At 40.0% G+C, this 18,144-nt stretch overlaps 1 protein-coding gene across 1 annotated transcript in view; it reads right to left on the bottom strand.

Annotated features, from left to right (window-relative positions):
* LOC136866886 (amiloride-sensitive sodium channel subunit alpha-like) overlaps nucleotides 1–17,824 on the bottom strand; it is a 547,990-nt gene extending 530,166 nt beyond the window's left edge. Inside the window, exon 1 of the mRNA XM_067143979.2 lies at nucleotides 17,154–17,824. Coding sequence (XP_067000080.2) covers nucleotides 17,154–17,824 — 671 coding nt within the window. The remainder of the gene's footprint in view (nucleotides 1–17,153) is intronic.
* Nucleotides 17,825–18,144: the final 320 nt, after the last annotated feature.

Genomic DNA, 18,144 nt, shown 5'->3' on the forward strand with positions numbered 1-18,144 from the left:
TTTCGGCTCCTCATGGACCATGTTACGCCTTCGGAGCCCCCATCTTCGTGCCTATCTGTTCTTATGGCGCACAACTCTTTCTGGTTGCTCACCTGCTGCGACCTAGCTATGTGAAGGACCGAGTGGGAAATTCGTCGCTGTCACTTATTCGCCAAGTTCCTGTGCCGCTTATGAACTTTCTGTGTGGCTCAAATTCCTTCTTCCGAGTCCACTTGTCATTCTACAAAAGTCTGCTCCTAGTAACAGGAGATTATTAAAGGCACAGAACCTCCTTATGTGCATTTCTATTCAAATTTGAATTTGAAGTTTTGAAGTGATTTTGGGAATGTGTTCTCCTTGAACTAGGAGTATTTTCCAACCGCATGGAACTCTTTTTAGAAGAACTGCATTTATATGTTATTTTTAAGGTCTACTCTCATCTTCTCCGGCGTCGGCTTTTAGGCGGCGAGGATCTGAACCGTGTAAACTGTGATCCCCCTCCCAGACTATCTTTCTTCAGTGTTTTTACAGTGTATGTGCTTGCAAGCTGTACTATGTATTGTGTAATTTGATGTATTTACATGTATTTTATTTCCTATCCTTGCCCCTCTTATGGAATAAATGTATTTTTGCCCGTTCCGCATGTCTTCAGGGAAATGTAGAAGTATTCTCGCCCTGAAGAGTCCTCCCTCCCTTCCGAGCTCACTCTATCTCTCTTGCTTCGCGCCCCTCTGCAACTCCCTTCTCTTCTAGAGGGGGGTTTCGGTCCACGTGACCGCTGCTCGGCTCGCGGTCGTTCTCCTCGGCCGGCCGGGTCATTCTGCTGTTGGCACTCTGAGCAGTCTGTTATCTCCCGGGCTTGCCTTCTAGCCCGTCGATCCCGGCACGCTAGCGCGGAGGTAAGAGAGATAGAGGGATCTTGCTATTGTACTGTCCCCTTAAGATGTCGAGATTTAAGGTGCCTGAGGTAAAAACGAGGCTTGTCACTGTGTAATGATAGGAACTTTGTGCTTTGGATTCGATCTTTATTTAAGATTTCTAGTTGATGTGTTTGATTCAGTATAAGGAAAGTATTTTCATGGCCGAAACATTCCATAGTGGGGTTAAGTAGGTGTTGCTTTTCTACGTTATTGTAATCCACTACGGATTCTCTATGTGCCTTCGGGCGTTGCGTTGGTTAAGAATTCGGAAGGCCATGCTTAATTTATTCTCAACCTTATTGTAATATTTGAAGGTCTTTCATATTATGTTCGGGAAGTTGCAAAGCGAAACCCTTCACGTATGCATGTGAACTTGTACCTGGTAGAGAGGGCTGGCTCCCTCATTAGTGTTTTGTAATAATTCTGAATGTATATACGGGTATTATCCTCTTAATTGTAAATTGTTGTTACTTGATGTTTTTAAAGCAGTTAAAGTTTCCGAACTTGTAATTAAAGAAGCTTGGCGAGATATCGTTGTTAATTGGTGTTGGTATCTTTCGCTTAATACGACCTTTATCCAGCCTCTTCGGGCCGCCGCTTTTCCTAGCCCGTACCTGCCGTCCCAGTACTTACAGAGTTCTGTTGTACCACTAAAGACACTGCACACTCTACGCATTGTTCATATATTGAACAACAGAGTTGTACTTACAGAGTTCTGTTGTACCACAAAAGACACTGCACACCCTACGCATTGTTCATATATTGAACAAGAGATTTGTGATTACAGAGTTCTGTTGTACCACTAAAGACACTGCACACTCTACGCATTGTTCATATATTGAACAACAGAGTTGTACTTACAGAGTTCTGTTGTACCACTAAAGACTCTGCACACTCTACGCATTGTTCATATATTGAACAACAGAGTTGTACTTACGGAGTGTTGTTGAACCACTGAAGACACTGCACACTCTACGCATTGTTCATATATTTAACAACAGAGATGTACTTACAGAGTTCTGTTGTACCACTAAAGACACTGCACACTCTACGCATTGTTCATATATTTAACAACAGAGATGTACTTACAGAGTTCTGTTGTACCACTAAAGACACTGCACACTCTACGCATTGTTCATATATTGAACAACAGAGTTGTACTTACAGAGTTCTGTTGTAGCCCTAAAGACACTGCACACTCTACGCATTGTTCATATATTGAACAACAGAGTTGTACTTACAGAGTTCTGTTGTACCACTAAAGACACTGCACACTCTACGCATTGTTCATATATTGAACAACAGAGTTGTACTTACAGAGTTCTGTTGTACCCCAAAAGACAGTGCACACTCTACGCATTGTTCATATACTGAACAACAGAGATGTACTTACAGGGTTCTGCTGTACCACTAAAGACTCTGCACACTCTACGCATTGTTCATATATTGAACAACAGAGATGTACTTACCGAGTGTTGTTGTACCACTAAAGACATTGCACACATTACTATACCAGGAAGGCATAGGCCCTGGCACATATGTGTTGTAAAACATTTATTATGGGAGAACAGCTAACTTAAGATGTAAGAGTGTAAATAGGACAGTTCGGCCGCCACCTCCACCTCTGGCTCTCGGGAGAGGCCTCCACCTCCCGCGGGAAATTTGAATTTTGGCAGGAAATTTGAATTTTGGCGCGAGATTTGAATTTGTAAACAAAGCCACGAGTTTTTTGACAGCTGTAATCGACAACAACGCTTCTGCGAAGCCAAAAATATGTTTCAATGATAACATACCCGTAAAAGTTCCATCCTCATTAATCATCCAGTTGTTAGTAGCTTTTGGACACCATCCATCCATCCGCAAAAGATTACTTTCTTCATCACAGAAAGAAGGGTAAAGTTTCAGTGCACTTGTAATACCAACATTCTTCGATCGATCTATTTCAACATTATTTACTTCATATCGCGCTTCAGAAAAGGGAAAAGCTAGAGCATGGTTGTTTAGTTGTGAAGGTCCTCTTCAATCCGACTTTTCTAGTCGTCATTCAATATAGAGGTAGCTTTCGTGTGGTAAGATGTATACATCTTGCTGATTAATAGTAAAATGAATTTCATCATTGTTATTTAATCCAAACGTAAAAGGTTGATAGGAATGAAGCTCACTTCGTACTACACCTTCACGACTTTCTACTGTATTCGTAATGTCTACCATTTCTTCCATTCTGTTGTAGTAGTGTATATCCTAAATCTTAGAGTATCTGCTTATGGGTATCTGTTAACTCGATGAGTCTCTGCACACATGTAGTATGTCTTCGGAATATACACCGTGTTTTATAGATATTTTCCATACTGGTTTAGGATGTAGATTGTAAGCTACGTACGCGTGCCGATCTAAATAAATATGCTGATTATGTTTATTTACAAGCCTAGGAGTAACAATAAAGTCGTGCAGGACGTGCGAAGGTTGTAGATTACTATTCAAGTCTGTAATAATATTACAAGTAATGTTCATTTGTTAATCATCGAAGAGTGTTATAGGTTCATCAGACTCGTAACGTACGGTCGGTAAGAGCTCCCTCGATGTAATTCCAAGCAATGGTCCAATCGCATCAGGTTGTGATTTGAAGTCAATCTTAAATGATGATTCAATAACACATTTATGTGTAATGTTGCTTACAGTGATTGAGAACTTGTAATTATGATTACTAAAACTATCTTCTCCAAACTGATCAATTAACGTACTTTCAATATAGTCATGAATATCGTCTACTGTATAACTACCTGAGGGTAGTGTTAGCACATACTCATCGTAATAGAACTTGCTTACACCATCACGCACATTATAGATTTTATTGTAGCTTTCAAACGATACTAGTCCAAGACTATGCGGCTGATAGCCAAGTTCGATTGGCGGATTAAAATAGACGGTTGTTTCAGGTCCTTCTCCACATACAGCAAACGTTCTTTCACTGTTCGTCATCACGTAGACACTAATGCACTTTCTCTACTGTCTGGGTTTGATATAAGAACATAAGACATAATCGTCCGCACATGCGTGTATTAAAGTTTTGCACACGGTTTTTATTGTAAACAATGTCTGCACTGCTTCCGAAATAACGTATGAGCTCAAAAGGAGGAGGTAAGTCTCCATAGCTATCAAAGTACCATACTTTACATTTACGTTTTACATAAGCAACGTAATGAGTTCCAGGTCCGCGACTGTCGTCCAAGTTAATTACGGCACTTTCACGTTCACGTGGGCGTACTGGTAGTTGATCGCGCATATACACTCCTCGAAAATAATGAATTCCTAGTTGTTTAGCAAACGTAAAAACTTCATCATGCGTTAGAGCTCGATGTAACAGTGCATTCTGTAAACGTTTCTTGGAGAAATGTAAATACCAAGCCCTTTCTTGTATGGCGCTATCTTCATGTTCACACCTTTGCCTCGTAACGCAATTGCCTCCATCGTCTTGTTATGACGTTCACTCTCTTTCAACTGTTGTTTCGCTTCTTCCACAGCTTTGACAGTTCTCGCTACAGCACTAGCACCACCTAGCAATGAGCCTAAAGCTGCTAAGCCAGCAAACAGCGCAGGAAGAAATCCTCCTCTTTTTGGTACAGGAATAATTCGTGCACGTTTACTAAATATTGCTCTACATTTTGGAAAATTTCTCGCTCTTGCTGTGCGTAACGCCTTAGTAATAGTTACACGAGGATTGTATTCCCCTCGAATAGCTTTTTGCGCAGCCTTTATAACATCTTTCCATCCAACAGTTTTTACTTTCTTCTTCTTCTTCATGTCGTTTGGATATCGTTGTTTCACCATGCTGTACACGACTTTACTAGTCAAGAGCAAATCATAAACTAACCGTTGCCTCCTTTTTCGTTTAATATATATATATACTATTACGTACTTTATGATTAGTTTATGATTCAGTTATCATGAAGATTATAAAGCAGCAAGACTCACTACCTGTTACCGACATTGTACCACATCTCTTACCTAGTTCTAGTACAACTACAAGAAAACGTCATCGAACGTTGTTTCCTTTTACTGTTCGAGGTACTATAACTGGTCCGTCGGGATGCGGGTAAACAAATCTTTTACTCACACTTATTACTCCTGTAAATGGTGTACGTTTTCGCAAAGTCACTCTATCAACCGCTATATACTATTCTACAAACTGTAATGCACGATCTAGTTAAAGATGGAATAAGATATTTTAAATTTAATTCGCATTAGCAAGTACCATCACCAGACGATGTGCTTCCTAATTCTCTTATGATCTTTGATGATGTCGCAACAGAACAGCAAAACGTTATTCGTGCATTCTTTAGTATGGGTCGGCATAAATATGTTGATTGCATCTATTTGTGCCAAACCTATTCGCGTGTGCCTAAGCAGTTGATACGCGACAACGCAAATGTTATTGTGCTATTTCGGCAAGATGAGCGCAACATGCGACATGTGTATAACGATCATGTTAACACTGATATGACATTCGATGACTTTAAACGTATGTGTGCTAAATGTTGGTCATTACACCGTTACAGCTTTTTAGTTATTGATAAAGAAAGTGATGTACAGCATGGACGATATCGCATGGGTTTCGATCATTTTATATGCATTAACAAAGAATTACAGTAACTACTTGATTAAAAACCATCATCATGTTACATCTAGCAAGGAGATCACAAAACATATCATCCAAGCTCGAAACAATATTCGACGGGAATTTAAAGAGCTTAAACGTATTCAAGCAGACACGGATTTATTTTTAAAAACACAACTAAGTACACCACTCAAAGAAATTTTAAATTCTACTTCATTACCGCAGTCTACTTCAAGTTTTGCTTTTATGCAAACATCATATCATAAAGAGAAGCAAGAAGAAGAAGAAGAATAGCATGAACAAGATAAGGAAGAGAAGAAGCAGGATATAGACCAAGAAGAGGAAGAGGAAGATAAGGAAGAAGAAGAAGAACATAATGATACATCACCATCTAAGCGTGTTGAGTTTTTAACTACAGATGTTGTTGCTGAAACACCTACTACATCGACGCAAAATCTACCATCTTTGTCTGAGGTTATGATAACACCAGAGTATCGCAATCAGTTTAGAACTTTTATTCAAGATACCTATGGATCTCTCTTTGCACCTTATATAGAAAAACTTTTTACAGGACAAACTGACACTACCTACGGTATTCGCTACGAAGACGACTGTTTCTGGAAAGGATATTCAAACGTTAAGTTTAATAACAACAAACTCATTGTAAAAGGTGTTACCTATAAACCTACGAAAGGACTCTTAGAACTTCTTTTCTCACGAATACCTGACAAGGATATAATTTTACAAGATGATCTTAAAAAATATAAAGCAATACTTTTTGCTACTGACGCAACTCGACGTAATTACAGGAGAACAGAAGCTGTAAATGCGAATAAGAGTTACAAGTATCGTGAGTTTATTTCTAAGCTGTTTCCGACTGCACGTAGTCTTGATGTTATCTACAAGCTTTTGTTGCCGTATGTGGATGTAAGATACTGGAATGACCCAAACTTACTCGTTGAACGATTACAACTTTTAATAGCATCGCAAGAGGCTGGTCACACTGGTCACGGATCAGAAATTCTAGAAATAGAAAGAGAACTACGTTATGCCGGTATTATTTTGTAATGGCTCGCCAAGAGAAGATCTTACCTGTAAACTTAAACATCGCACATGAGTTACATAAACCAGCACGTCGCACCTACTGTCGCAGACGCGTTATTACACGAGGAAAAGATGATCTCTGGCAAACAGACTTAGTAGAAATGATTCCATATGCCTCTAGTAATAAGGGGTATAAGTATCTACTTACTGTTATCGATGTGTACTCGAAGTTAGCTTTTGCACAACCCGTGCGTTCTAAAACAGCAGCTCAAGTTAAAGAAGCATTTAAACATATTGTTGAAGAATCGAAACGCTGCCCAAGGCTTCTTCAAACTGATCAAGGTAAAGAGTTTTACAACAAGGATTTTTCTTCTTACCTCAAGTTACTTGGCATTCAGCACTACCCTACGTTCAGCAATCTCAAGGCAAGTGTTGTAGAACGCTTTAATCGTACACTCAAAATAATGATGTGGCGAGAATTTACAGCACAAGGTGCATATCGTTGGATTGATCTGCTACCTAGACTTTTATCCACCTACAACGATACACCTCATCGCACTATCGGAACAAAGCCACGTCTTGTTGCAAAGAATACACCTAGTATAAATGCTATTCATCTTGTAATTAAAACAGCTGATCCACGTCGCCATCGCTTTAAAGAAGGTGATTTTGTTCGCATCAGCAAACACAAGTCTATCTTTGCAAAAGGATACACACCTAACTGGAGCACTGAAATTTTTTAAATCAGAAGTGTTAAGCTTACTAATCCAGTTACGTATTTACTTCGCGATCTCAGAGGACAGCCTATTGAAGGAGGATTCTACATCGAAGAACTTTAGAAAACAAAATATCTTGATCACTATTTAGTTGAACGTGTTATTCGACGTCGTGGGAATAAACTGTATGTTAAATGGCTTGGTTTTAATAACAGCTTTAATTCATGGATTAATAAAGAGGATGTACTTTAAATCTTATGTGTGTTTTCTTTTAATCCTCTATTTTTCCTTTCTTCTAAGTCACTAGGACATGCCGTAGGATTAAACAACACCTGTAATATGTTTGAAAATTCTTATTTATTTTCGAATATTTATACATTTTATCCTTTGTTTGTTTTACTGTCTTTGTCACTCCGTTTTCATTTTATTGCACTAACAACAACAAGTGCTGCTATCTTCTGAGCAGCGGAAGCACTAGGTAATAACACACACAGCATAACTTTACGAAGGAGATTTTATCAGCTACACGACATACTCTTTGCAGGCAGCATGTAACTACGTGTCAGGCGAACATGTTCTAGGGCCGCAGGGAAGATGAAGCTCGAAGAAAAGAAAATCAATCACTTTATTAATGAGCCCACGCCCAACATGCTTCCTCATCTTTTTCCCTGCACGTTTTTTCACCTTTTCCTTGTTTACTCTCTTCGCAGCCATGATAAGTGTTTATAAGCGAAGAGAACTCGTTAGTTTTAGGTCCGTGATACAGTTTAATTAGTTGACATGTACAGCACTGTCTCACAGAAGGTCTTCTACCTAAACTCACGAGTTCATGACGTAAACTAAACGTTTGAAGCTCTGACAAAACAGGATCTTGAGTCCACTCACGAGGCACCTTATCCCAAATCTTCTTTACAGCATTCGCAGCTACATTAACCAAAAATGCCTTTGGTAGTGCATTTAACTCTTCTTCAGTAAAAGTGTTTAGTTTCTTTTTGCATGCATAAAACTTTACGATCGCCTTTTCAACTGCGTTACACTTAGTATCTGTTAGAAATGACATGATGTCTTTACTCTACAAATGTTTCTTTTACACTAAGGTTATTTCGACACTGCAGTTTATATATGTTGTTCACTTCCCGGCATGCACTGCAACACAACCAATCAAAGAGCATGCATACATGTTGTAAAGACTGTTTACTTGTTTCTCTACTATGCTCTTTCGGAAGGGTTTTAAATGATGGGCACTACAATTCATGCATGTCGATAATTTCACACGATGATGGTAGAAAATCACGCAACCATTCTTTCTTTTCACAACCCTTTAAAAGAACAAGATCTGCTCTTGACAAATGTGCATTCATCATTAAATGTAGAAAACGATAAGGTATTCCTTTTTCTTCCCACTTCAAACCTAAATTGTTTTCAATCCACTGAGTCTGCTTTTAATCTTCATCTGTTTGCAAACAGTAAGGGAACGGTGGGCTAAATACTAAACTAACAAGCTTTGGTGCCCACAGCACACTGCAATCTAACACAGCCATCTCTTTAAACACAAATTTGTTTCCGTTTACTTTAAAGCCTTGCACATCAACTATTAATGTTTTCGTCATGTTTGCACTCCACTCTCTATCACTGTTTCTCGAAGACTAAAGCTTTTAGTCAACGAACGGGTTTAAACATGCGCACCTACAATAACGTCATCGCTGCAGCACATGCAAACTCTTGTTTTTATGATGCATACTTATTGCATTCCTTTACACCGACTTACTCTTAAGAAAACGGACAAGTCTAAACATGCATGATGACGTCATCACTGCAGCACGTGCTTACTCTAGCTCCTCCGATGTATGATTAAACTTGTTCGAATTTACCGCCACCACATTTCAACTAAAAAGTGCAGCACCGAGGTAAGCGAAGTAAGATAGCGGTAACTGTGTTGAATAAAGATGGCTGTTTGTCAAAAATAATTTTTGAAATTATCCGCTACTACATAGAGTGCGGCACTGCGCTCTCTTGATTAAAGATGGCGGATGACAGCTGTCAAAAAAGCACGTGGGTTTGTAAAGCACGTGGAATTTACCACCACCCCAAAGAGGGCAGCACGGTGCTCTCTAGATTAAAGATGGCGGATGACAGCTGTTAGAAAAAAGCATCTAGATTTTAAATTGCTCGCTACTACGATAAAGATAGCAGCACGGTGTTCTGTAGTTTAAAGATGGCTGCTTGTCACAAAAATAAGTTTTTTCAAATGATCCGCTACCACATTTCAACTAAATAGTGCAGCACTGAGGTTTGCGATGCAAGATGGCGGGTGACAGCTTGTCAAATAGATTTTTTTTTCAAATAGTGAGCCTCAAAGGTAAGTAGCTAAAGAGGGCAGCAGTAAGGTTAGCAATGCAAGATGGTGGATGACATCTGTGACGTAAAAATTACCCGCAAGATAGCAGCACGATGCTCTTTTCATTAAAGATGGCAGCTTGTCAAATAGAATTTTTCAAATTAACCGCCTCAAAGGTAAGTAGCTAAAGAGGGCAGCACTGTTCTCTCCGGATTAATGATGGCTGCTTCTCAAAAAGAATTTTTCAAATTATCCGCCACTACAAAGAGGGCAGCACGGTGCTCTCTTGATTAAAGATGGTGGATGACAGCTGATGAACACGTAGAATTTGTTTCCAAACAAGAGCACGTGGAATTTGCCGCCACCACATTTCAACTACGGAGTGCAGCAATGTGCTCTGTTGATTAAAGATGGCGGATGACAGCTGTCAAAAAAGCACATGGGTTTGTTTCCATACAAGAGCACGTAGAATTTGCCGCCACCACATTTCAAAGGTAAGTAGCTAAAGAGGGCAGCACGGTGCTCTCTGGATTAAAGATGACGGATGATAGCTGTCAGAAAAGCGCATGGGTTTGTTTCCAAACAAGAGAATGTATAATTTTTCAAATTGCCGCCACCACATATCAAAGGTATCTAGCTATAGAGTGCAGCACTGAGGTTTGTGATGCAAGATGGCGGATGACAGCTGTCAGAAAAAAGCACGTGAGTTTGTTTCCAAACAAGAGCACGTGGAATTTGCCACCACCACAAAGAGGGCAGCACTGTGCTCAAAGATGGCTGCTGTCACGTGGAATTGCCTGCCACCACATTTCAATGGTATCTAGCTAAAGAGGGCAGCACGGTGCTCAAAGATGGCTGCTGTCAAAAAGCATTTTTCAAATTATCCGCCACCACATTTCAAAGGTAAGTAGCTAAATAGGGCAGCACTGTGCTCTATAGATTGAAGATGGCAGATGACAGCTGTCAGAAACACATGGGTTTGTTTCCAAACAAGAGCACGTAAAATTTGCCGCCACCACATTTCAAAGGTAAGTAGCTAAAGAGGGCAGCACTGTGCTCTATAGATTGAAGATTGCGGATGACAGCTGTCAAAAAAGCACATGGGTTTGTTTTCAAACAAGCGGTGCTCAAGGATGGCTGCTGTCAAAAAGCAATTTTCCAATTATCCGCCACCACATTTCAAAGGTAAGTAGCTAAAGATGGCAGCACTGTGCTGTATAGATTGAAGATGGCGGATGACAGCTGTCAAAAAAGCACATGGGTTTGTTTCCAAACAAGAGCACGTAGAATTTGCCGCCACCACATTTCAAAGGTAAGTAGCTGAACAGGGCAGCACGGTGCTCTATAAATTGAAGATGGCGGATGACAGCTGTCAAAAAAGCACGTGGATTTCTTTACCGATTCAAATCTCGCGCTACTGAGGTTAAGTTGGTAGCACTAAGGTTTAGGCCCGTTAAGGTGGCAGCACTGCGGATGACAGGTGACGAATTTGCAGCTACTGCGGTAAAGAGGGCAGCACGGTGCTCTGTAGTTTAAAGATGGCAGATGACAACTGTCAAAAAGCACGTGGATTTGTTTACAAATTCAAATCTCGCGCTAGTGAGGTTAAGTTGGTAGCACTGAGGTTTAGGCCCGTCAAGATGGCTGCACTGAGGTTTTGCGATACGTTGTTGTCTGTCAAAAAGCACGTGGCTGTCAAAAAGCACGTGGATTTCTTTACAAATTCAAATCTCGCGCTAGTAAGATTAAGTTGGTACCTCTGAGGTTTAGGCCCGTCAAGATGGCAGCAGTGAGGTTAGCGATGCGTTGTTGTCGATGACAGCTGTCAAAAAGCACGTGGCTTTGTTTACAAATTCAAATCTCGCATCAAAATTCAAATTTCCCGCCAAAATTCAAATTTCCCGCGGGCGGTGGAGGCCTCTACCGAGAGCCAGAGGTGGAGGTGGCGGCCGAACTGTCCTATTTACACTACTGATGTACGAACGGCTGTGGAGAGAACGCTCACTGCGTGAGGAAGACAGCATGAGTGTGGCAAAGTCGAGTGACGTCAGCACGGTATGCATCTCACCTTCCCGCAGAAATGTTTCGAAACAAGTTGTGAACTTCTCAACGACTTGACCAAGAAATATGAGACTAACACCAAATTGGAGCTTTCATTTTAAAAGTACAACGTTGCAAATTTGAGAATAATCCGCCTAGTGGTATAACGAGTTGAAGTTTGGGAAGTATTATCACCCCTCTGTCGCCCTGCTGCCAGCCGGATATAAATAGGTCGACGAACCAAGTGTATAGTCAGCGTATCTTAAACTCTACGACTCGATCATGACTGACGTCACTATGCTCCGTCGCGCTTCGCGAGAGATATGAAAGTTACACTCTAGAGGTTTGAATTGTGCGAGGTCGTCGCAAGTAAAGTTTCAACCGCGTCGTGTACCTGTTTAATATTATAAAACTTTCTCTGACTGAATCGTCATTGTATAAGATTTACGAGTGTCTTAACTAAGTGAATTTACGATAGAGACTGTGCATTGAAGTATAATTGAGAATTCAAGTGCTTAATTTACCAGTTGACGGTATTGTGGACTTTGTCAATCTCTCTTAAGTTTGAACTTTGCCATTGAGAAACTTCCAATTTATGACAATTTAATTAATTCTGAGACGCATTTCTCGTATACTGTGAACTGTTTGAAATACCATTCCACTAGAATATTCAATTATTGACAGGATTAAATGTGACTTTTTTCACGTATTTTCTCAAACTTTCGATTATTACCACGAGAAACTAACTATATATCAAGGACATTTTATGGAAATATTATATCATACGAACTGGTGTGATGCAAATTCAGTCATAAAAACCTCTTAATCTATGAACATTAATATTCCTAGGAGCGATAGTAGTTGCATTTTCTCGAGTGTTTCATGGACTGTGATGATTACTCTACGAGTGAATTATGACATAATCAGTGCTGTTATGAACTGTGACAGTGTTCAATTCATATTTTATGAACTGTGAGTGAAAGAGTGTGCTTTCCATTTTGAAAACGACTGTAGGTCATTACTGCATTAACTTAAGTTATGGGTCACACTGTAGCATTCTGAGTCACGTGCTTAACGTCGTAAAACAAAAGAGAATACAAACTGTGCATTAAGAGTTTAACGATAATTGTGAGCTCTACAGCCCATTATATTGTGCCAATTGAACCTTCCGTGTTTTAACATTTCTCTTTAACAGAACATTGGAAATCTTGGCAAAGTGTCGTCTTATTATGCTATGTAGAACGTCATTTCCAGCGTGGGATTAATCGTGGTTTCTTCGAGCGTGTTTTTGACGAGGGATTGATCGTGATGTCGACGAGGAATGATAACGTGGTGTCACCCTGCTGGTGTCGAGTTCGAGTCTTGGCTGCATGCTGCACCAAGCCGCAGGACAGTACTTCATCAATCCTTATAAGCAGACTACAGGTGATATAAGTGTTTCTTTCACATATTCTTGACTGAGTAACTCCACTTAGACACTAACAGACTTTTAACAAAGCACTCAATCATTCACAGTGCTACATTCGTCAAAAGAAAAGTGCATTCTAATGCTACTGTTCGTCATAATTGTAGGTGGTTATTCAAGAACACTTCAGGTATTATTTTGAACTATAGATTTTTCTTTAAAATTTGTGTAAATTGAAGTCATTTCACTTAGATGAACGATGGGGTTGCCATAAAACAAGTGCACAAACATATCTTCTTATAAAATTGAACTGTAGAAGTTTACAGCAACTGATTGAAGACATTTCTTTGAAATGTGCGCTGCATCACAAGTGATGGACTTAATTCCTACGCAATCTAGAAATCACGTTAACTGAAGTTGTGTGTACAAAGCGTTATTTTGGAATTTAAATCTATATAATAGATCCTAGATGAACTATAGGGTGTTTAAGATCTCGGAAAATTGGTACTCATTTTGGAATACATTTTTAACATCAAGTGGATGTCTCAGAATATTACAGTGCCAATATTAATTTTTTGCATTCTGGAGAGATTGATTGAAAATTTAATCTTGATTAATTGACCGCAGGGTAATTTACGTGAAAATATCAATAAATATTGTCAGACAAACTTAGTTACCACCTATTATTCGCCCTGCGAAAATATCCTTCTCTGTACCTGCTCCAATAAGTAACCGCACTTTAGCTGAGATTCTTCCCATGCTTTGGCCCCATAATCTTTCCTAGTACACTACGTAACGTTTATATATTGAACAACAGAGATGTACTTACGGAGTGTTGTTGTACCACGCTACGTTATCTATCTATATATATAAAAGATCATGTCCTGACTGATTCATCATCGCTGAGCCAAAACTACTGGACATATCGAAATCAAATTTTTAGGAAACATTTATATTACAATGTAGGTGCTCGCAAAGGGAGGATTTTTGGATATCCCGTCGCTAAGGGGAGAAAAGGGGGGTGAATTTTAAAATGAATATATCTATATCGCAAAACTTTAAAAGTTTACATATGTAAAGTTGGTATTTAGAACCTACCTTAAAAATAAAGAAATACGTATTTTTTGTTTTCGGAAATCGACTTAAAGGGGGATGGGGGTAGAATTGAAAAATGATTTGAATTATTTGTATGAAGATACTATTATCTCATGAACGAAAGATGTTGCAGACGTGAAAAATAGGTAAATGGAATCTGCTTTAAATGTAAAGAAACACGTATTCCTTTGATTTCGGAAAATCCAATGAAGTGGGTTGAAGGATTTGAAAAATTAATTGAATTAATTGTATGAAAATACTTACATCTAGTAAAAACTAATGTTGTTACAGACGTGAAAATTGGTATTTGGATCTCCTTCAAAAACAAAGTAAAACGGATTTTGGGGGGAAAGTCATCTTGGGGGCGGGGGTGAAATACAGTTGAATTTCTTTTATGAGACACACATCTCAAAAACTGAAGATGTTACAGTAGTGATAATTGGTATTTAGAAGATCCTTCACTGATAAAGAAACAAGTATTCTTTTCCGGAAAATTCACTTAATGGGGGGTGAAAGGAAGTGAAAAAAGTGACTTCCTTTTATGGGGTAACTTATATCTCAAAACTGAACGTAACAGACGTGAAAATTGGTATTTGGAATCTCTTTTAAGTACAAAGAAACACGCTTTCTTTCTTGGAGGGGAGGGAATCAACTTAACGGCGTTGGGATGGAAAAGGAGTTGAGACCAGTTGATTTTACTGTTCATAATGTACTTGATTCTGATCATAAACCGATAATTTTTAATCTTTCCTGGGTTCGTTTTCAAGAGCCATTTTTTCCTTTGGAGAACTTAAAGTTACATTACAGTACATTTTCCTGGCACATAAACAATTTGAACACATTTGAAATAAACGACAGGAATGATATTGACCGTGCAATTGTTCACCTATAAAGTAAGGTCAATAATGCACGGAAGTATATCATTCGTGTACCGGGTGGTACACCCCCACGCCGCTGATTCAAACTTTGCGCCAGTTGAAACTCCTCTACTGGAGGAAGTCTGAACTTTATCTACTGTGTTAATTCTCAAGTTTCTCAGAAGATGTCCCTACTTGTAAATTTTGAAGTTTCTGAACTGGGTCGTTTTCGATGTATTTTTGTTTTGCCTGTAGTAAGAAGTGTGGACATTCTCTTCCAGATGGCACTACTGAAGAACTACAATTGTGCACCCTAGTGCGAAGTGAAAGAACTGTGTTTTTGGAGAAATTTTGAATTCATAAGTTTGTTCTTTGTTAAATTTCTTTCAGTTATTGTTTAAGTTGGCAATATTAACCCTTTCTTTCCGCCAGTTTTGAGTTTGACCAATAAGAAATTTCTGTAATTAATTTTCCACCAATAATGTGTTTCTTCTTCATCTAGTGTAGGGGTTTTCGTTGTTTACCAATAAAATGATTGTGGGCGGGTGTTCTCATTCCTGAAACGCCTCGAACTTTCCACGAGGGTATATAAACTGCTGATTTTCGGGTCTCCGCGCCACTTCAGTAACATCTATCTTTGTGTAAAGTACGTAGCAGGGGGCGGGAAGCGCCTCTGTCGTCGGGCAGCAGTTCAACCACCAGGTAATGGCCGTTTAATAACTTCTTTTCTTGCTAGTTCAGCAGTTTAACTCTCGGGGCAGGTCCGAAGCGTTTTACCATGTAACTTTCCCCTAAAATGTAAAGACACTTGGTATCTATTCTATCTTTTTAAACTACATATTGGGATATAGAGTGCTTAACCCTCTCGAGCTCCCAGTCATATTGCATTGAGGTGAACTTATTTTCTCAACCGTTTCTTCCTTAACGTAATGTAAATTGTCTCGTTCTATAAGTCACCTCTTTAGTATGGGATTAGCCCTTGCATTAGAGGCCTAGTGCCAAGTAGGTTTTAGTAAGGCGTATTTGGAGTGCAGTTTCGCCTCCTCTCAAGTTGGTATTGTGGAGGCCATGTAATATTTCTGTTTTGTTTTGCTGAATAGGCCTCAGTAGGTTGGGTATTTTTACCCCTGTGTCTATGTCCTTGGAGGACAGCTTGAATGTGGAGTTTGGTGTGGCCTTTGATAGGCTTAAATTTTGAGAGCGAGTTGCTCTTTCTTGAAAATTGAGTTGCTGTATGCCTCGAGGAGGCTTTACCGTGTAAAGAGGAGCAAGTGCTCCTAGGCATGATTGGGGTTTTCTGCCCCTTTGTTGAACCTTGAATATAAGTAAAGTTGGGCTCATTGCTCAAGAATTATGTGTCTGGCTCTCGGAGCCCAAATCCTGTAACACTGTCATTGTACATTCTCGTTTTTTTTTTTTTTTTGCTTTGCTACTCTGTACCTGCCATTCTTGTTATTTCTTGATTTTGCAAAGAAAATATAACCGTGTTAAATTTTATCTTAACTTTAATTTCGTAGATTGAGACCTGTTCATCCCAGCACCTTCTTTCTCCTCTGCACATCCACAAAACTCCGTAACAATTCGTATCGCCAGAAATCCCGCGTACTTGCCTACGCACGGCAAGGGTGCTGGTCACATTGTCAGCAATGACAATGGCAGCAGATGTAATTTACCGCCAAGTAGCGGTCTTGCATCTTGCTGCAGGGTCCTCAACTAATATCACCCACCCTAATAATAATAATAATAACAATAATAAATTTTGGACCGACTTCAAAATGTGTGGACTGCGCATGGAACGGGTCCTGACCGGGTAATGACTACGAATGCAGTCCGGCCGCGGCTTCAGTACCGCCATGGCACTGAAGACGACACCACACCGGATCTCCTCAAGAATTTGTCCATATTAAAAATGCTTATAGGAAAATGTGGCAAAGATTTAGGGACCAAACTGACCGGGCGGAATACCTGGAGCTAGTCCGGGAAGTACGAAATCGATTACTGGAAAGAAAGATTGAAGAATGGGAGGAACTCTGCCGTCAGATCGCGAATTTTGGCGAATTATATATAAAATGTTAAGCGTTCAATTATAAATTTCAGTAGCGAAGCACTAGTGTATATATATCGAGCTACAGAAATGTACTTACAGAGTGTTGTTCAGGCAGGAAGTGCCGCTGAAGGTACAGGCTCGTATAAACTGGAGGAAGCTGTGTCCCATTTTGCTCCTCAACTCGGTAGAAAAGTTAGCATAGACTGCCATGAAGTGCATCAGATCATTGAAGGCTTGTGTCTGATCAACTGTCTTTGGTGGAGTCTGATCAACCGTGCTTGTTGGAGTTTGATCAACTGTTACTGGTGATTCTGAGGAGTTGGCCTGACGGCGTCTCCTGAAGCTCAGCTGGCAGTCCGTGAGGCTATGCAGGCGAAGCAGACGTGCCCCCAACTCGGTGCCCCAGCGCTCGGCTGCCATTCGGCGCAGGTTGGTACAGTGGACCCTGTTGAGGTTGCAGACAGTGACGGCAGGAAAAGGCAGTGCAGCCGCTTGATCGAGAGTGACGGCCGTCAGCACTGGGAAGTTGAGGTACTGAGCCGTCACGGTGTACACGTCTCGGCCCGTCAGCATAATCCCCGCCAACAGGAGCACAGCCCAGAGTGCCACTGAAAACCCTGACGCTCGAGCTATAGTGGGCAGACCAGGCACAGACGAAGCACTGAACGCTCGTCGCCAGGCAGCTGTCTGTCGCGAAGGTCTTCTCTGAAGTACCTGTTGTATCATGGTAAGGTCAGCCTTACTTCCTGTATGAGGTGTCACTGGCATGGGGGTGGGCTGTAAGAAACAATGAAATATTTATTTTGAAAAGCTTATTATTACAAGTACAGCTGTTCATCCCTAAATCATAAAAATCATCAAACTAATTTTAACCCACACGATTCACGGAAGAAGCTTTTACACTAATAACTAGCTTCAGACAAAGTTAGAGATTATCTCCACTGCTTTTCAATATGGCCCTCAATTATTTAATTAAACGTTGGCAAAAGGAAAATCCACCTAAAATCAAAATTGGAGCAAAACGCTCAATAAAAACAAACTTTCTCTCTTAGTCCTTGACATGGAACAAGTTGATGCCCAGACCAGCA

This window comes from Anabrus simplex, chromosome 3 (genome assembly GCF_040414725.1).
Source record: "Anabrus simplex isolate iqAnaSimp1 chromosome 3, ASM4041472v1, whole genome shotgun sequence".
NCBI lineage: Eukaryota > Metazoa > Arthropoda > Insecta > Orthoptera > Tettigoniidae > Anabrus > Anabrus simplex.